Here is a 21662-nt window from a genome sequence, read left to right on the forward strand (position 1 = left end):
GACATGATCTAAGGTCCTAACATAATCTCTAACACAGATCTAAACTACAATAACACTCTCATGTAGAACGTGGTGCATCCAACATCATTAAGCTATTAATCCAACGTTAATCTTGTATTAAAACTAAAAACTAACTAGAGATTTAAAACCATAAGCTAAGGTACGAAAACTAACTAAACAACAGATAAGCAATAAGATAACAACCTAGTAACACTAATAAAAACAATGTAAGTTAGGAAAGTTACCTCCTTTGTAGAACAAGAACCAAGAAATCTCATTCTCTCTCTCCAAATCACTCTCTAAGTCTCACTCTAGGATCAAATTGAAGGAAGGGGCAGACATTTGGCGAAAGGGTGAGGGTGTGGGGTATTTATAGGTTAAAAACGTAGAGGATAAGGCTGTGGTGTTATTTTTTAGTATTGTCAGACATCAAACATTCGAGGTGTACTGTTGAACGTTTGATGTACTATCGCACCAATGGTTTTAGGGTTTTAAGTGAACGTTTGGCTATGCTATCTAATGTTTGGTAACTAAGGTCCCATAAACCCTAGTGACCGACCCCAACATTTTGGGGATCTATCACAACCCAATTATATGCAATTTTTAGTGTTTTTCAGGGCTTCCAAACAATGGCTTAAAACTATAAATACCCTCTTTAACCCCTATTCCATCTCCATGTTTTGTCAAATTTTTGATTCTAGGTTAGGTGTTTAGTTTGATAGTGTAAAACCCTACCCAGGCACGTGGAAATATATATATATATATATATATATATATATATATATATATATATATATATATATAGAATAGTAATTTACAAAACCCAAGACCCTTAAATACTATTTATGAGAAAAAAATTTCCAACAAATACTTGAACTATTTATACCCCAAAATTAATGTTAAAAAGTATTTCAACAAAACAAATGTTTTAAAAGGAAATTAGGGTTCTCAAACAATCGAGTGAAACCTCAAACGATTGGAGACAGTTGTCATTGATCATTTGGTATCCAACTTTGAACGTTTGAGAATAATTGCATCGAATGATCGATCTTCGTTCTCAAATGTTTGATGTCAGTCTATAATCATATATTTTTAAGACACCTCGGCCCTTTTTCAACGTGCATGGAGCATATATATCCATTCTTTTCTCCCTTTACTTCATTTTGGACGCCCTATTGCTTTAGAAAACAATAGAGTGAGAGAGATGGTGATTTTTAAGAGAAAATATTTCTTGAGGTCCCATCTTCAAAAGGAGGTAACCACTTAGGTTAATCTCATTTTTGGTATTGTCATTATCCTAGTATGCTATTGTTAAGCTACTATCTAGTTGCATTTTCATGGTGTAGCATCTTATCTTGTAGATCTAGGTTTCTAGGGTTACTATATTGAGATTTTATATTGATTAACGCATGGGTAGACTATGGTTGCGGTTAGATGTTGAATTTTGTCTAATATTAGTATATGATTTGTAATGTCATGAAGATTAAGATGATGTCCAAGATTGAGGATGACCGACCAAGGTAAGTAAATGCTTACTGAATGATTAAACACTTTACAATGTTATATGTTGTTAAACTGAGCATCCTTTAAATTCATACTTTTATTAAGTGATTATGTTATGAGCCTAATAATTCTAAATTTATAACTACATCGAAACAAATATTTACTTATTGAATGATTTATAATAAATGAATGTATAAATGTCGATCGTCATGTGTGGATGGTGGGAACATAAGTATAAGGACTTGTCCCTATAGTCAAAAAATTTATGTTTATATTTGCTTCTTGGATCTAATGGTTTTAGAGTGTGACCAGTCCATCCATATTTGATCGGTCACTATGGATGGATATCATAAATAGTGTGGGCCACCCGGGGTCAGACCTGGTCAGGCTACTAGTAATGGATGTTATGAGGCAACATTAAGGGCACCGATGTTGCACTACATGTCTCTTAGGACAGTGCCAATCCTATCGAGAAATGGTTAAGAGCTCGAATAAACTACATCGATGAAAGTTATGACTATGTATAGTTACGTATAAAATTTCCTCTTGCATAATTTTTGCATTAAACATATTGTGAATTATCTCTCGAATTACAAAATATTTTTGATACCTAAGGCTCATAGCATAACAAGTTTTGTGATAATTTTCTTATTAAGTCGTGGACTTATGCAATTAGTTTTTCAACTGTGAAACATCCCGGTGTTTTGCATAATTAGTAAGTTCGCCACATTGTAAAGTTGAGCATTCACTGGGATGAAGATCCCAAGCAAATGGCTCGTATTGTGAGGTTTGCGTAGATTAGATAGAAGTTGTTGATTATCGTAGTATTATTTGTTTGGAAGCTATGAGTTTGTATTGATGATAATTAATGACATTTGATGGTATTTTGTTTTTGGCTTCCTGCTATAGTTTACTTTGATAATTAGTGTTGGTGTAGTAAATCCAACTAATTACAAATTAATTAGTGTGGAGGAACTACGAGTAACACTCCAAGTTAATTATTTTAAATTAATTTTGGAGGCGTTATAGATAAAACCTTCTAAAAGTAGGGTTTTTCGCAGAGAACGTTGTGGAAGATTTTGATGATAGTTTTCAAGATAATCTCTACGATTAAGTTGATTGAAACAAACTCACATGGATACTATTATCTATTTTTGTTAGAATATTATTTTATGTATGGAACATGAGCAATTGCAGGCAAGAGTTGCGTTGATTTAGGGTTGTCAGTTGCTTGAAGTGGTATGTTTACTACTTCCGGGTGGGTATCCTCCCCAATATCTCCAAATTCTAGGGTGTTGGGCCCGGTTGCTGGATTCCTTCGGAGGCAGCATCTTCTGCAATAAGTAGCAAAGTCAAAACTAACTCGGACAGAATCAAGAAACTCTCCTAAGGTACAGTTCTAAGGACAATCATATGCTCTGGAGAAATTATCTCCTTAAGGCTATCTTTATAATTCCAATAGTCTTTCAGAGCCTAATACTCTGATACCAATTGTAATAGCCTAGTAAAATTAACTAACTGGTAGTTAAGTTCATAATTCGCCTCCCAATCTTACTCAAGGAAGAATAAGACCACAGGGATTTCATCGTCTCCAAGGACAGTCTGCAACAAAAGACTTTTACTTAATAATAAAGATTGCATTTTAAAACCCACAATCATATCATGAACAACCAGAGCAATATTAAAGCATCATAACATAGATAGTCATCAAATGTCAGGGTCAAAAGACCACTCTCCAAGATTACTTAAATATTACAATTTAATACTAGTAGTCATAAAATAACATCAAAAAAGTCAATGCCTTTCTTAATAAGATAGAGCAAGTGGATGATCTCGATCATGTTATCTCTGGTTTCGCTGTCCTCATTCCACATGGACCAAAGCCAAACCGGATCCAACTCCCCAAAAATCACACGGATCACATCCTCAAGGCGAACAGTCTTATGTTCCGGTGGCGGCATCTAAAAAGCTAAATATAAAACAATGCATTTTCATAAGTAGAAAAGATACAAGTGTAAGTCCATGACTTGGTGAGCAATAATACACATAATGCACATGTTATCATGAAGTGAACTCAGAAGTTAAGGTATAAGTCACATACATAAATGTACGATCATAATTCTTCATTTGATAAAATGAGCATGAATGCAGTATAGATATAATATGCCATAACAAGAGATTCTGTCATAGTTCAATTCCATATGGTCTATCCAGGATTTTAACATCTTCCCAACAAGGTTGGCACTGTCCCAAGAGACCTATAATACAACATCGGTGCCCTGAATATTGTACGCTACCGCCCATCACTAGCGGACAAACTTTGTCTGACCTCGAGTGACGCACGCTGGTAATGACGTTCGTCTATAATAACCACCACTCAAGCATGGTTGCGCCAGTCACAAGAACCATTCTATCCAAGGTCAACTATAAAAATAAACCTTTAACCATAAGGAATAACCTGTATAATAGTAAGCCTATGGACGTTATCCCGCACGTATCAGTCTACCATGTCATACGATACAATTTAATATTCACCGTCTTTTACATGCATATTTTTCATAAACTCATCATTTTCATCGTCTTGTCATTAATCACCCATTTTCATAAAAATAGAGTTCACGGTTATCAAAAGTATATTTTATGTGATTTATAAACATGCATGTTTTGGTACACAAAATAATCATGCGATACGGGAAAAATAATAACAAATCTATGTGAGTTTTTACTCACTTGAGTCTTAGGGTACTTCCACAAAATCCTCTTAAGGCTCCTTGAAATCTGAGAAAGACCTAATATTAATTCTAAGCCCAAATCTTAACCTTAAAGCTCAAGATGAGCTTTCTAGCCATTGGTCGAACATTCAAATAGAAGGGTTGAACGTTCGGATTCGACATTGAAAGTTCGTCCAGTGTAAGGTCGAAAGTTTAGTACTATGACAGAATCTCATTTTTGAACCTAAAAGCCACCAAACCACTTCTAAGCAATTCCTATGGTCTTAAAATGATTCCTAACAGAGTCCTAGATCTCAATAATATTCTCATATAGAACTTGATACGTCAAACATCAACAAAACGCTAATCCAATGATATAACATTAAAGTCAAAACCTAAGCAAAGATGCATCTGTAGCTAAAGATAAGGCCTAAACAGTAAGCGAGTAGCATGATATATCTACAATAAAAGAACAAGGTTGAGAAGGTTACCTTCTTATGATGAAAATGACTCATTCCTTTTCCAAGAGATATAACACACACACACACAAAGAGTAAGTTGAGCAAAAGAGGGATAAAGTGAGCTAAAGGGGCATAGGGGTGGGTATTTATAGAGCTTAGTCATCTGAAGATAAGAATAAGCTGGTTATTACACAATAATGCAGAATATTGAACATTCGGTTACTTTTGTCGAATGTTCGTATACGGTATTACCCAACCATTTTGGGTTAAATCAATTGTTCAGTGGTTCCCTAGTTGAATGTTCGGTGTACCTTCTGACATAAAGCAGATGCTTGAACAATGACATACAACATGTTGTCGAATGTTTGTTGACTGAGGATTCGAACTTTCGGTGTACTGTGATATCGAACGTTCGGTAACCCTGGTTGAACGTTCGGCCAAGATAGAAAACAAAAAGTTACCTATTTATCCAACCTAACCCTTTATTAACACTGACTAAGGCTTACTTAACCCTAATCATTGTTCAGGGTATTACGATACTACACTATACGGACTCGACCTTATGGCCCAATGATGTCTATGTGAGTTCCACCCTAAATCCAAGGGCTATGGTGACGAGCGCAACCACGTGTGAGTGGAGACCCTTACTCGCACCACAAGTTAAGTGGCACCCAGGGTTGGACCCGATCGATCAATTCAGGGATGGCTTGCTATGTGCTTTGCCCGTTGGGCGCAAGGTTGTAGCAAAGGTCCCATGAGATATTGAAACCCTACCATAAGGGCATTAAGTACACGGATAGGCCATGTTGAGAGAGTTATATATATATATATATATACACACACACCCACATACACATCAACATAATTTTTTTCCTTCCAAATGATGCGTGATTTTTGAAGTATAAATGTTCATTAAATAATATATTGCTTAGTATTGCACGCATTTAAACTGTATTCATGTTACTACTCATAGACTTAAATGCAACTCTATGCATAGTTGTAATGTTGTAAAGGTACATTTTCCAATAACTGTTATTAAAATGGGATCACTGCATGGGCTATCTATTGCTAGTAATTTTAATTATTAAGTCATGGGCTTACGTGTTTCTTTTTCCACCTATAAAACATTCTTGTTTTAAAGAGTAGTTAGTGCTGTAGATTGGGTTGATGGTCCAGGTCTAGTGGCAGATCTATCAGTCCTTGTGAGATTTATTCTGGAAAATTGATAAATTTTTCTTTAATATCATATACATTCCCAAAATTGATAAATTGTTCAAACTCGAGAGCTGTAGAAAAGTGGTGGGATGAGAGAATGAGAGAAGTGAGAAAGACAAATATTCTCTGAAGTACGGGCAGGCTTACAAGTGGCTCAGCCCTAGCAAAACACATTACACGTGTGTGTCGTTTCATAGTGAAAAATAAATGGACTTCTAAATTTAACAGTGTGTGTGTGAACAATGTGCAACAAAATATTAAATGCGGAATTTAAAGGAGACAAATATTTTGTTGACGAAGTGGAAACTCAATTAAGAGAAAAACCACTCCGGGGCAGCCAAACCCAGGATATCTACTATTCAGAAGACAAAGCTAGATACAAAGCAGTAACACTCACATACCCCTGATGCAGTGGTCGTACCTTGCTCTCTAACGTGTAACCCAACACGAACGCTTCCCAACCAGGTCTCCTACCTGAAGGGGTCTTCAATGGAATCCTTTACCTTAGGGCTAACCATTAAGATAGACTTCACAGCTGATCAAATCACACACTTGGCAAGGCTTTATAGGAAATATCACGTCTCTAAGCTGTAGAGAATTCACCACCGAATTCTGTGTTGAAAGCATGCCTCAAGCCTCTTATTTATAGGTTTAGGAAACCCAAAAATGCATCCAAAACGGAGTCTAAAACACTCACGTCCAGACAGGAGCCTGGGCCGTCTAGACAGGTCAAGTTTTTCTTGTCCGAAAAGTAATTCTAGAATTTTCTGCAGGGTCGTCCGGATGGGAAAATCTTTCCGTCCGGATGGTCAGTTGACAGCATTTTTTGTCAGCTTTCCAACGACGCCGATTTTGTCCCAATCTAATATTTGAGTAAAACGTTATGATCAAAATACTGGAGGGCGTCCGGACGGTCAACTGCAACCACCTTTCCAAAATAGTAATGAAAGCTCCCATAACAAGGCCACGTCCGGACGGTGTTGCCCTAGCGTCCGGACGGTTGCACTTTGGCTGCACGTAATTATCATAATAAGGCTTTGGAGCGTCCGGACCCTAAAGGGTGACGTCTGGACGGTTGAACTGGTGCACGCAATTTCCATATATGAAGCTTGATCGTCCAGACCATGAAGGTTGACGTCCGGACGGTTGAACTTTGTATGCACGTCTTGCCTTATGGAGAACATCGTCCGGACGGTAGCAGCTGTCTTCCCATAACTCTGTCTTAAGGCAGAAACCCTAATGCTTGTCAAACCCTGAATGGCATCCGAACGGTATAACCACGTCGTCCGGACGGATGCGTTGGAACACTGGATCTTCTCGAACTCTGAAGAGCGTCCAGACGATTTGCCATTACATCCGGACGGATACAATCTTGAACTGTTAGAAGCTTCTAGACACTGATGGACGTCCGGACGGAAAGATCTCGTCGTCCGGACGGATGTTGTTGATTGATGAGCGTCCGGACAGAATACCACGTCGTCCAGATGGCTGACAAGGAACAGAAATAAATCCTTGAAAACTTCACAGAATCTTCTCGAAGAACATAGCTGAAGAGTAGACTCTGGATAAAGCAGCAACATTACATAAAAGTGATTTTGTCCAACAGAATGCAGCCAACACAAAAACTAACAAACTCCCCATTTGGCCATTCTGGGACAAAAATCACTTGACCGGTTAAAAATACAATCCCGGTCTAAATCAAAAATTACTTTCCCTTTTTTGTCACAAAGGGACAAAGGGTAAAACAGAGTAATGAGAAAAACCACACAGCAATTACTACCCCTCAATGTCTCAGAAGTACAAGGGTAAATAGAGTAATAATATCCACAGACAAAAAAATTTCTAAAATCCAAAACAATAGGAAACTAGAGACAAGTCTGCAAGTGGCCCAAAAGAGATGAACTGAAATCCTCCAAGTATCAAATCCCAAGACCTTTAGAAATTGAACATCTGACTTCAACAATAGTCAGTTTTCCAAAGGATGCATCTGCCAATCACTGTGCTGGGAGCCGCTGGATGTCGTATTCCTGAGTCAAAACCAATCAGAAATATCTCCAAAAATACCATTAGATCCTGTTAGTTCCAAAAATATTGTGGTATTTAAGACGGCTGTCAAATGGATGCCAAAGAAAAATATAAGCAATTCAGCTACTCATAAGGCATAAATATATCATGATCAGTCCAACACATAGACAAAGAAGGATTTTCATGCACACTATCTCAAGAAAATATCCCAACAAATATTCCAATATTCTAAAAGCACAAAGACTTTAAAAAAAATAACGGAAGACACAATGAAGATCATGGGATGATAAGAGATGTGCAACAAATGCCAAAATCTCGGGAGAAACCCACGAGAAAAACACACAACTTGCCATGATAAATCAAAAAATGCATAAATGTGTGTATGGCAAAAAAAAGACGCTAGTCTTAAACCTGTAGAGATCCTGTCCGGATGTGTCACTTAACCATCGGGATGACAACTGCTAGATCAGCATATGGCAAGACTGCGCTCGTCCGGATCTAAGAGTAGGTCCATCCGGACGCTTCACACTAAAAATCTGAAACTGGAGAAAAATTTGCAGAAAAATATTTTTCTCAAAAGTTAGCTTCAGAACACGCATGTATAATCAACTGATAAAACAGCCAAATAGCATTGCAGAATTATGCAAAGATATAAATGAGAGTTAAGTATTCAATAAGCACAAATTTCCCTGCAGATAGAAATTTTAAATAGATTGCTCAACTCATGCAATACGTATGTGTGTGAAGACTTTCTCAATAAGGTATGAAATTCACTGATATGACAAAAAGCAACCAAATTTTCCAAATAAGAGAGAAAATCAATGAAAGATCAGCTAAAAGTCAAACCTTATCTTACTAGGGCCTAACCACCCTCATCTGATACACTCCCCCTAAGATGCAGCACCAAATTGTTTTACTTGTACCATGAAGGACAAAGTGAAATTTTTACTTGCACGTAGAGGGCAAGGCATATAGCAAACTCAGCACATAAGCAGTGAATATACAATTTAAAAGCGCATAATGCATATGATTTACTGCTTGATTCTTATGGTGCTGCAATCCTAGAGAGTGCCAGAATTTTTTGGCTCTAGGTTCAACTAGCATGTGGTCAATTTGACCATCTTAATCAAAGACCTCTTCTTTTATCTAGAATTTCTAGAAGCAAAAAGTCAGAGAAGGAAAAAATGTACCTTAGGGGAGTCTTAGATAGTGCACATTTTCATCGCATGAAGAAAGTAACTATCTATCATTAAGATGCAACAGGAAAACTTAGTAGATATCATGCATAAACTCTCAATCATATATAAGCATATTTAATCAATGCACAATGAACTGAGATATCAGGCAAAAACACATGCAAAATCTGAAAAGCAATCAAAAGAAAGAAATAAAGTTCCGCATCTTCTCCCCAAATTTTATTTTTTATTTTTTATTTTTTTTTGTTGAAAAACAATAAACAGAAAAATAACAAAGACATGCTTATGGAAAAGGAAATGACATCTAATCTTAGCATGTAAGGTAAACCAAACCTGTCCTCATGGAGAGAGGTTTAAGAAATACCAAGACAGAAAAGCAGCCGCCCGACGTGCTTCAACTGTCATCCCCAAAAGAAAATATCTAAATATGTTTCTCAAGACAACAAGAGAAAATATGGGGATAAAATAAACGGTTCCTTAAACAGAATGCAAGGCATGAGTACGATATGACAAGATAAACAATGCAATGTAAACATACCTGACATGCACTAGGATTTAGGAACCAAAATCCTAGGCATGGGAGACCTCACCTACTAGGTGAGTCCACTCCCCCTTAAGGGGTGAATTGTCTCATCCTTCCTTACCCATACCTTCTTTACCTGTAAGGCAGGAGTGTGAGCCATGTCCCAATTGATCAGTCTGACTAGGACATTCTTCATCATGTTGACAAGCCCTTCATTGGTCTAATTCTTCTTGGGCTTGTGAGGCTTCACTTTGAAGCATTTGGCTTTGATGTGGCCATACTTACCACAATGATAGCATGAGGGAGAATCCCTTTGAGGATAATGCCGTTGTTGTCGAAAAACATGATGAGGCTTAGAAGGTTTAGAGCTAGACTTACCTGTCTTTTGCTCTGTTTTCCTGATCCAAGGTTGCTGATGTCGAATTTGAGGACAGTGTGGCCTGATGTGTCCAGAGACACCACAATGATAGCAGGTAGGCTGACTTCGTTTGCTGAAATGCTTCTTGAAGGGCTCTGCAAATTTAAGATTAGCATTTTCACAAACAACAAAATCCTTACCTCTTTGAGATATATGCCTCCTATGGGGCGGGACATATTTATCTGAAGCGGTTTTCTCAATAACTCCCTTTTTGGAGTCCTCCTGCTTCTTCCAAGGTCTGTGAGATTTTAACACAACACAATTTGGTCTAATATGACCAATTTTTCCACAATTATAACAACTAGGAACAAACTTACCTTGTGTTCCTGAATCCTTGGAGTTAGGCATCACACATTTATCTAAGCAAGAATTTTTAGAACAAGCTGCATCTACTATCACATGCTTAATACCAACAGAGTCTAATTCAGAATCAGATGCATGTGAAGTAGAAGTATTTAAATTAGCAATCAAATCCGGCTTGTTCGAAATATCTGAATGAATACACAGCATGCTTTTCAAATTATCACTTGATAATTTTTTCAGGAGATCTTCAGATTCTTTTAATTTATTCTCAAGTGTATCAATAATGTCAAACAACATGGTATTCTCAGATCTCAAAGAGTCAATCAAAGCATGAGATTCAGATAACTGAACAATCAAAGACTCTTTTTCTTGCTTCACCTTTTTAAACTCTTTAGAATGTTGAGTATTCTTCAATTTATTAAAAACCTTAAAGAGCTTAATACCAGAATCTTCATTAGAAAACTGAGAAGAATTCATGATAAAAGGTGTAATAAAAAAAATAAAAGTCACAAGAGATGAGGATCACACTCAGGAAATAAATCCTAAACAGAGTGTACCTACTCTGATACCAATTGAAAAATAAATGGACTTCTAAATTTAACAGTGTGTGAGTGTGCAACAAAATATTAAATGCGGAATTTAAATGAGACAAATATTTTGTTGACGAGGTGGAAACTCAATTAAGAGAAAAACCACTCTGGGGCAGCCAAACCCAGGATATCCACTATTCAGAAGACAAAGCTAGATACAAAGCAGTAACACTCACAATCCCCTGATGCAGTGGTCGTACCTTGCTCTCTAACGTGTAACCCAACACGAACGCTTCCCAACCAGGTCTCCTACCTGAAGGGGTCTTCAATGGAATCCTTTACCTTAGGGCCAACCCCTAAGATAGACTTCACAACTGATCAAATCACACACTTGGCAAGGCTTTAGAGGAAATATCACGTCTCTAAGCTGTAGAGAATTCACCACCGAATTCTTTGTTGAAAGCATGCCTCAAGCCTCTTATTTATAGACTTAGGAAACCCAAAAACGCGTCCAAAACGGAGTCTGAAACACGCGCGTCCGGACGGGAGCCAGGGCCGTCCGGACGAGTCAAGTTTTTCTTGTCCGGAAAGTAATTCTGGAATTTTCTGCAGGGCCGTCCAGACGGGCAAATCTTTCCGTCCGGACGAGTTCCGTCCGGAAGCTTATAGTGTCTGTCCGAATGTTCATTTGACAGCATTTTTTGTCAGCTTTCCAACGACGCCGATTTTGTCCCAATCCGATATTTGAGTAAAACGTTATGATCAAAATACCGGAGGGCGTCTGGACGGCATGACCGAGCGTCCGGATAGTCAACTGCAACCGCCTTTCCAAAATAGTACTGAAAGCTCCCATAACAAGGCCACGTCCGGACGGTGTTGCCCTAGCGTCCGGACGGTTGCACTTTGGCTGCACGTAATTACCATAATAAGGCTTTGGAGCGTCCGGACCCTGAAGGGTGACGTCCGGACGGTTGAACTGGTGCACGCAATTTTCATATATGAAGCTTGATCGTCCGGACCATGTAGGTTGATGTCCGGACGGTTGAACTTTGTATGCACGTCTTGCCTTATGGAGAACATCATCCGGACGGGATCACACATCGTCCAGACGGTAGCAGCCGTCTTCCCATAACTGTGTCTTGAGGCAGAAACCCTAATGCTTGTCAAACCCTAAATGGCATCCGAACGGTATAACCACGTCGTCCGGACGGATGCGTTGGAACACTGGGATCTTCTCAAACTCTGAAGAGCGTCCGGACGATTTGCCATTACGTCCGGACGGATGCAATCTTGAACTGTTTGAAGCTTCTAGACACTGATGGGCGTCTGGACGGAAAGATCTCATCGTCCGGACGGATGTTGCTGACTGATGAGCGTCCGGAAGGAATACCACGTCGTCCGGACGGCTGACAAGGAACCGAAATAAATCCTTGAAAACTTCACAGAATCTTCTTGAAGATCATAGCTGAAGAGTAGACTCTGGATAAAGCAGCATCCCTGTGAAAACAGCAACATTACATAAAAGTGATTTTGTCCAACAGAATGCAGCCAACACAAAAACTAACACATAGAAATTTCCACTCGATGATCCACCGTCAAAAACAGCTAGCCACCCGCCAAGCCAAGGCGCACAATACGTGATGTCCAAGTAAATAGAAAACAAGCCGCGTACTGCCCAAACAAGGAAAACCAACTCCTTTCATTCGTTTTGCCGCACGTACAGCTCTGTCTACGAGATTTGTGTTTAATGCCGCATGAAGGAGTGAAAACAGAGAGCAAATCTTTCGCGCGCTATCTTTTCTTTCTTCTTGGAGGTGTTCCACAAAGAGTTGTTTTTAGAGAAGCTGCAAGGGCCTTACAAGAGAGAAATTCAATTCAACTAACCATCATTTATGAAATTCAACAACTCGGGCAGGGGAAAGATGTTGATACTTCCGCAAGAGCTCATCACCCAAATACTTCTTCTACTACCCGTCAAGACTCTGCTACGTTTCCAGTGCATTTCCAAGTCATGGTTGGCTCTAATCAGCGACCCATTTTTCATCAACATCCATGCCGAGACCAGCCGAGAATGCAGTCTTATTGTGGAGACAAGGAACACATTAATTAACCCGAAGGTTGGTTATTTCCCAAACGATTACTACTTAGTAGACTTTTCCAATGAGGATCGGTTAGACGAACCCGTGAACATCCTCCCACCATTCTTCTATCATTCTCCAACCTCAGTGATAGGCTGTTGCAACGGCTTGGTTTGCATCCGCAACTGTGATTATGAATTTGTGATTTGGAACCCATCAATCAAAAAACACCAGAGATTACCTTTTGCACCTATAGATGGTAAGCACAAGCACTCTGACTCGGTATTTAGGTATATATTCAGCATTCGGGTATGACCAGTCAACAACGATTACAAAGTTTTAAGGATTGTGGAATTTCATGAGCTTACGAGCGGCCTTGATGTTAAGGTGTATATATATAGTTTGAAAGCGCATACTTGGAGAAAAGTAGAAGATGAATAGCCTTACAAGGAGGAGTTGGATCTTCGTTCGGGGCTAGCTTTCTTGAACGGTACTGCTTTACATTGGTTGGTTAGGAGTACTACAACTGGAGAAATGAGCCTTCTGACATTCAATCTCACCGCCTATGAATTCGGAGTGCAAACATTTATGTTCAGAGACGATGTTCGTTTGGACGTTTAGGCAGGATCGCTCTGTGTTACTGACTATAAAGAGGTACAAGGCATTAACGTTTGGATGCTGGAAGATTACTGTAGGGTGGCGACTAGTTGGAGTTGGCTTTGTAAGGTGCCTATCACTTTCTTCTACTGCCAGTTACTAATGTTTTCAAATGACGGCGAAAAGGTTTTGATGGAGGATCTTTTTAAGAAACTCTTTTGGTATGACATAAAGAAGAGGACACGCAGGATTGTTGAGAATGATGAGCATATTTCCAATAAGTTTTGGACATGGACTTTTGTAGCAAATCTCCTTCTTCTCGACGGTGATAGTGATGCCTTATTAGAGAATCCAAAACTGTTACACCAAATCTTCCACAACCAACTGAGGATGAAAATGATATATAGTCTACAACCCGAGGATAATGAGGGTATATATAGTCAAGAAACTGAGGATGATGAGGATATGTATAGTGAACAAATTGAGGATGATGAGGATATATATAGTCAACAAACTGAGACTGAGGATGATGAGGATATGTATTCTTCACTGCAGTCTGCAGATTTAGTGTATTTATTTGTGTTTTTTTGTTTTGCGTCGTACTTGGTGTTAAGGGATTTGGTAGATAGATGATTGCTGTGTTTTGTATTTGAGTTTCTTTCTATAAAATTTTATTTATCCAAACTCTAGATCTTAACTTGTCCTAATAGGACTTGGAATCCTGGCTGTAAGAACACAAAATTAAATTTGATAAAACTGGAGGCAAAAGCAAGGCCATTGAATATGATAATTTTATCGAGTATGTTGTGTTTACTGTTTCACTTTTTGGTCGGTTGGTTGGAGACTCTAGTCTCTAGTGCCCTTTTATTTCATTTGTTTGATATATATATATATATATAGTTGCAAATTGAAATATATTTTTATGTTTTGGCTGACTCTGTTTTTTTTTCTTACCAATTTGTAATGCAGGTGCTGTCTTACAGTTAAGGTAAGCTCCTTGTAATTTACATTATCAGCATCATCATTAAAGATTGACCAAGAGATTTCACCTATTCAATCTTTGGTTTCTGAGGTCGTTAATTATGCCTCTTGCAGGGACTAACTGAGAAATTCAAGGAGAAGGATAAATCGTACTCTGGTTCAGCAACTTTCACTTATGAGGCCTTCATGCTGACTGTTCTGCTGTTCCTTAGCTTGTTGCATAGGATGTTAATGCTCTTTGGATTCTGGTTTGGAGTTTGGCCTTTCGGTGTGTTTTTCCGTAACTGATATTGCCCTTATATAGTTATATTCCAGCTTTAGTGAGAGTTCTGTATGTTCTTGTTCGATTGTAAAACTCTAGTATAAGTGTTTCTATGGATCGTATATTCCAGCTTTAGTGATAAGTCTATATGCATTTTCTTGTTCAATTTTAAAACTCTTGTACATGTATAAGTGTTTCTATGGCTATGTAATTTGCTGGCAAATTTCTCAATCCATGCTTCTTTTTTCTTATGCGCAGTAATCCTAGAAACTAAATTTTAATCTCACAACTATTTGATTTTGCTGATGTGACAGTGTTAATCAACCTTTTGAATTAGTCTTTGTTAAATAAATAAATAAAATTAAGAGTTACTTGGCACAATCACATAAGCAAGGTGAGATGGTGGTGGAATAAAAGTGTGGTGGCGAGTATTACTCATTTTATTTTGTCCTTTATAGTTTGATTACCTCCTCTTTGAGCTTATATTTTGCAGGTTATTATTTGTGCCAGCATTTTTGGGCTAAAACATATACCACAATAGCTCAAAGAAGTTTAAAACTAACTTTAAATTATTGATCGATTTCATACGTGGCATTGTGTGGATACTACCATGATAATTTATATATGAATGCCCTTTTATGAAAAAACTATATATATATATATATATATACTTATTCCCATCTTATTGGGTTGATGTAACGGACTGATAGTGTTCATAAGCTCTTTGATTTTTATTTATTTATTTTAATAATAACTGATCAAAGAGTTACATTAGTTCAGTGAGATATTATGATGTAGTATGTAACATTGCTCTTATTACCCCCACATTATATATGTGTTACTGGTAGTTTCAAAACGTGCAACTACATAGGTACCAATTAAGGTTAAAGTACGTATATTGTTCTTGAAAAATCATCTAAATTTTAGATTCATCCTTAAAAAATTTGGTGTCCAAATTAGTACTTATGTTTTTTAAAGAACTTTATTTTGGTCTTCTTTTTTTTTTTTCTTTTTTTTTTTAATGTCTATTAGAGTGATGTAATTGATTGACTGGACACTTTTTTTTATATGATCGTGATCCTACTTCAAAAACTACAAATCCCTTTGTCAACCAACAAAACCTAGAAAAATGGCTCATCAATCCTCCTCACAAGTGCTTTGTAAAATATTAATAAAATAATTAAATTTATTATTTTCTATTAACTTATACTTTGCTAAAATATTAATTAAATGATTAAATTCATAATTTTTTATAAGCTTAAAATTTTGAGATAATTGGTGATTTAACATAGTATAATAACAGAAATCTTAAATTCACCATTTCTTATGAGCTACAAGTGATGAGAGTTTTATAATATAAGAACAAGGAGAAATTTAGGGCTTTGAGGTAGAAAATGCGTCTTGTGTGTGAGAGAGGAAGTGCCTCTACAATAAATAACACCTTTAAATTTAGTAAGCATTGGGGATTGAGATATGATATGTTGTCACCTCATGACACGTATAACTATTGATACAACTATTAATTTTTTTTTTATTAAAAAAATCAAAAAATCATGCAAATGGGTTGGGGTCTGGTTTTGTATTTTTTATTTTAGGGAAAAGTACACATAACCCTTCAAACTACCATTTTATTATCAATGTCCCCCCAACATTACTAATTGTGTCAATATCTCCCATCAACTACCAAAACATGTCAATGTTTCCCCCTAATGACAAAAATATCCTTCATAAAATTATTAGTTTTTTTTTTTAAAAAAAAACTATTTTCTTTTTAAAGAATATAAAATAATAAAAATTTACACAAAAACAAAAAAGAAAATTAAAACGGTTTTTTTTTTTGTTCGTTTTTTTTCTTTTCAATTTTTCTTTCTGTTTTGTTTTATTAATTTTTGTTTTTTTTTTTCGCTTTTTCCATAACTTTTTAATTTGTTTTCTAAAAAGTTAGTTTTTTAGTTAGTTTTTTTTTTTTTTTTCGAATTTATAAGGACATTTTTGTTTTATTGAAAAAAATTTAGGGTTATTTTTGTGTTTTTGTTGGTCTAAAGGGTTCATTGACATGTTTTAGTAGTATGAGGGGAGATGTTGACACAATTGGTAGTTTGGGGGAACATTAACAATTGAGCGGTAGTTTGAGGAGGATATGTGTATTTTTCCCTTTATTTTAAAAATACAATTCAAAAGAAATTAAAAAAAAAAAAAAAAAAAAAAAAAAAAAAAAAAAAAGTCAATAACTGTGTCAAGAGTTGTGACTTTGAGTGGCAAAATATCATTTCTCTTGGGGATTGCTAATTCTTTCTATCAAGACATATAAATCTCCTTTCAGCGAAAATTAACACAGCACATATACTCAAGCTCAAGTGATATGAGATCTATTAAATATATAATAGGAGATAATACAGTTATATGGTTCTATAAATGTTAATTCCCTCTTCAAATTATGGAACACTAGGTAGAACCTCCATTTTCCCTTGGAGCATACAACTCAACTGTTGTTATTCCACCTGATTGTTGAGTTGGCCTTGCATTTGCTTCAAATCCCTGCAAAAAGACCAAACCAGCAATCAAGTTTCAACATCAGGGAAGATGTACCATGACAACATATTTCTACATGGAATCAGCTTCAATCCCTCGGCAATACAAAACAAAAACATGGGCTTAAAATGAACAAGAAAAAGTGAGCAATAAGATTGTTTTTGCACCAAGCCACATCTTTTGCTAGTTTTTATCCGCTTTATCTTTATGACTAATTTATTTGCCGGTTCTTGCATTAAGCGTCCCAAATTGAGGGCCCTTGGTGTAATAAGATCATTTCCATTTCAAATGAAATGGATAGTATATATCCATTTTAATTTTTATAGTCAGGATTTAAAATTGGTCTATCTAACGGTATACATGATTTTACATGATTTATATTTTTTAAAAGACGTGTCAACATTAACTCCATATATATCATTAGATACACCAACTTTAAATTTTAATCATGAAATGGAGAAAATCGCCATAAATGGCTTTACAAATGACCTATCCAATGCCATCCACCACACACACTTCATACATTTATTATCGTTATACATTCTAAAGTGACACAAGCACTCACATTATAAATTGGCTTCCCATTTTTATTTTTATTTTTTTTGTTTTAAGCTTCAAACCACATTAGTTATCAATTTTGTTCATTAATTTTGAAAAAAGTTCTTACAACATCAGCATTAAGGATTTTCAGTGCAATCAGCCAAAAGCCTGCTATCTTCTAAACTCACATAAAAAAGTGAAAATATATTGGTCAAAGCATATAACTTTATCTTTCTAAATTCACTCTTTCTTGAGGTTACTTCCACACACCCTTGATTTGTTTAAAGTATTTAATAAAAAAGAAGCATATTTATTCAGAAACACTAACATCATGAACGGCTTCCCTTAAGGCATGCACTTGCTCCCTTGAAACTGTCCTCACCTATAAAAGAGAAGTTATGTGTCAATAGAAGTGCATCTATGAAGAAAAGAAAAAGGTAAAAGAACCAATATCGAAATTGTGATTTTTGTCAAGGACCTTCTTGACTATTGTCCAAATGATGCCCTCAGTGCATGGTGGAACTGTAAGAGAACCAATGTATCTGTAATACTTTCTGCTCCCAAACTTAATAACTCCTGGGTTAATAATCCCCAAATCTCTCTCTTCTTCTCTCCCAACTGATTTTATGTGGTGGAACAGCTGAAGGGGGGGAAGAGGAATAAAGAAAATCAATAAACAAGTAGACAAGCTGGAGAAAAAAAAAAATACAAGTTCTCAAACTAGACTTGATTCATTCATACTGCATATTACTCTTCTGATGCATAAATGTCAAAAGTATGCTATTACTTTCGCATTCCAAAGCATTTTAATTGAATCCATAAAGATATCGTTAAGGATGTTTAATCGTTTCCTATCCATAAAGAGAAAGCCATTTAAATACCTTCGAAAGGAAGGGATCAGGGTGGCCATATTTGTAAACAATTCCAACAACAGCTATCTTTCCACTGGAGCTTTTATGAACTACATGAAGCTCCAAGTCATACCTGAAAACAGAATTTGCAGAAAATAAATGTGAACAGCCATTAGTTTTTTGTTTCGTATGGAATGAAAATGTGTTGAGTGGGTGTATGTATATTAGTTAGCATGGAAGGTGTTTCAATGAAAACTGAAGGGAAAAAAAAAAAAAAGCGGGGGCAAACAAAGGACCTTGATCCATTGAATGTGTGCTCAGAGGGTGAATGCCAATGACACTGCAGCAGCTTGTAATTAGTCCCATTTATGTTAATTTTTCCTGCATCCTGTTTCCACTTCACCTGGTGAAACATTCAATTTTAATTGTAAATTGAATCAATATCAACTGACTGGTAATATCTTATCACATCTTTTAAGGACTCATAGCTTAGAAAGATCTCATAAAAGGATCTAGTGATGCACGTTTCAATATCCTGATTTGGATTGATCATCAAATAATTGACTTGTCCTGACTGAATGATCAGGGTTAGTGGCTATGCCATTCATGCATTCATGGGAGTGAAGTTGGAAACATCAACAGAATTGACATATAATAAAAACACGACTACATAAAAGGATAACAAAATATAGACTGAAGCAGCAGCTTACTGCAATGTCGTGTCCCCTGTTCATCACTACAGCAGGAGCTGGTTTGTAATCCCTTTTTAATTTTCCTAGAGTCGGAAAAACCTGCACCCTTTTGTCCAAAAGATCAATAGGAGACTGCATTTTTCCATTACCACAGACTTTCCAATGTGGATCGATTTGGCCCCATTCCATTGGCCCTTTACCAGTTCCTTCAGTGTAAGTAAATGGAAATTCATCATCTGCCCAAAATAAAGGAAAAGAAGTACAAATTAGATAAATGTTAATATGCGCGGCATGAAACGATACTTCAAATGCAAGAGATAAAAGTGATGGTGCTTTTGTATATAATGAACTTAAACCACTGCATAACACTCTCCATATACCATTTAACGGTAGAATCCACCCCTTAAGAAAGAATTCATCACCACAAATAAGATAAAAATGTAAAGCAATGTCATTTTTTAAATTCCAAGCACAAGCAGCTAAGTGTAGCTAGGTCCCTAGCAGACCATTTGCAAGGATATTAGTATTAGAATATAAATAAATTATTAAATTCACCTATTTTTATCAGCTTAAACTTTTAGAATAAGTAATGATTTAACTTGGTATTAGAGCCAAAAGTTCAGAGTTCGAACCTTGACTCCGTCATTAACCTCTCATTTCAATTAAATATTTCATGTGTTGGGCCTCAATAATTAAATAAGAGTTTGAGCCCACACATGAGGAGGAGTATTAGAATAGAAAATAAATGATTAAATTCATTCCTCCTTTCCTATCTGCCTAAGCCTTTAGAATAAGTAGTAATTTAACAATTAGGACTATAATGACTCGTTAGCATTATTAGGTGAGACACAACGTGACATTCCTTTTTTATGTTATTCAAGCCCAAATTCATTCATTTTCTTAGAAGAGAAGCATTATCAAGAAAAAAGAAAATTCTTTCTTTTTTTAATGAATAAAAAAAAATCAGAGAGAATTTTCAGAGAGAGAGAGAGAGAGAGAGAATCTCCTCTTTTCTCAAACATAAAGAGAAGATGACTTGGCAATCCTATGAAAAGACAAGTGAAAGAACATAGAAACAGATGAAAAGGATGACTCTTTCCGAAAGTAAGTACTGAAATTAACCTATTAAATCTTCAAAATGAGATCTTGGCACTTATTTAAATAACATAAATAATTCATAAAGAGAACGACTTTATTTGGTAACGTATAACGTTTATTACACTTTGTCTGGCGAATTGGACCTCAGCAAAGAATATTTTTGAATTAAAAGAGGAAAAAAAAAAATTCTAAAAATCACGGCAACATCAAGGACACACACAGAGAGAAAGAGAAAGAGTAAGAGTATAATGTAATCTGGCATGCAGTTGTTCTAATGTGTTTATCATTGTCCCATCATTGTTTACAAAACAAAATTTCTCCAAATGTGATCTGACCAGAGAAAGAACTTCAAAAAATAAAAATAAAAAGTGGGTGTTTTTTTGTCTGTATATTAAGGAAACCATTCTTTCATGTCACAAAAACTAAGAAAACCCAACAAAATCCTCATCAATGATCTTGAAGATAGACTATAACAGCAATGGTGTGTTTCCTCATCACCCAGGAAAAATAAAATAAAATAAAACAGAACAAAAGGCAGCAAGAGAAGGAAATAGAGAACATACCCACTTCAGACTCGAGAGCTGTAGAGAAGTGGTGGGATGAGAGAATGAGAGAAGTGAGAAAGACAAAGATGGCGGTGGGATTGGTCTGGAGGAAGCAAATCATGGTGCTTGCTGCTCTTTTTGCCTACTTTGTGTATTAAGGAGGTGGTGATGTTTAAATGTTGGTGACTATTTGGTGTTTGAAAAACTTTCGATTGCCATTGTTTTCTTGTCTCTCATTAATAACAGTGTCAGCTACATGTGCTTAGGAAAAAAGTCAAAAAACTAGAAATGCTACATGGCTTTCCCCACGCGCTAAGATGGCACGTCCTTTGAATTCACTAAAATTTAATGTTATTAATATCTTTATTCAAAAAAATTGGATGGTCATTAACTTAATCGGACATTAATTTCCTAATTCATACAAACTAATTTTTAAATGCGACACGTGCCATTTTAGTCCTATTAAAAAATGTGACAAAATATATGCAATTAAAAAAATATTTGTTTCTCATGTGCAGGGATACATGTCACTATTATTTTGGCCCCGAGCAATATAACATTTTTAGTTTTCCAACAAAAGAAAAGAAAATTAAATAAAATA

General features: G+C 36.2%; 1 protein-coding gene across 1 annotated transcript; it reads right to left on the minus strand.

Annotated features, from left to right (window-relative positions):
- Positions 1–17145: 17145 nt before the first annotated feature.
- LOC133857772 (alpha carbonic anhydrase 4-like) lies at positions 17146–21281 on the minus strand. The gene is made up of 7 exons (XM_062293116.1): positions 21080–21281; positions 19437–19654; positions 19023–19129; positions 18757–18859; positions 18354–18515; positions 18204–18257; positions 17146–17341 (listed from the first exon to the last, which is right to left on the minus strand). Exons 1-7 carry the CDS (start codon positions 21180–21182, stop codon positions 17249–17251), a joined length of 840 nt encoding a protein of 279 aa, XP_062149100.1. The 5' UTR covers positions 21183–21281; the 3' UTR covers positions 17146–17248.
- Between the last annotated feature and the right edge of the window lie 381 nt (positions 21282–21662).

The sequence above is a fragment of the Alnus glutinosa genome, chromosome 14 (assembly GCF_958979055.1).
Source record: "Alnus glutinosa chromosome 14, dhAlnGlut1.1, whole genome shotgun sequence".
Classification (NCBI taxonomy): Eukaryota; Viridiplantae; Streptophyta; class Magnoliopsida; order Fagales; family Betulaceae; genus Alnus; species Alnus glutinosa.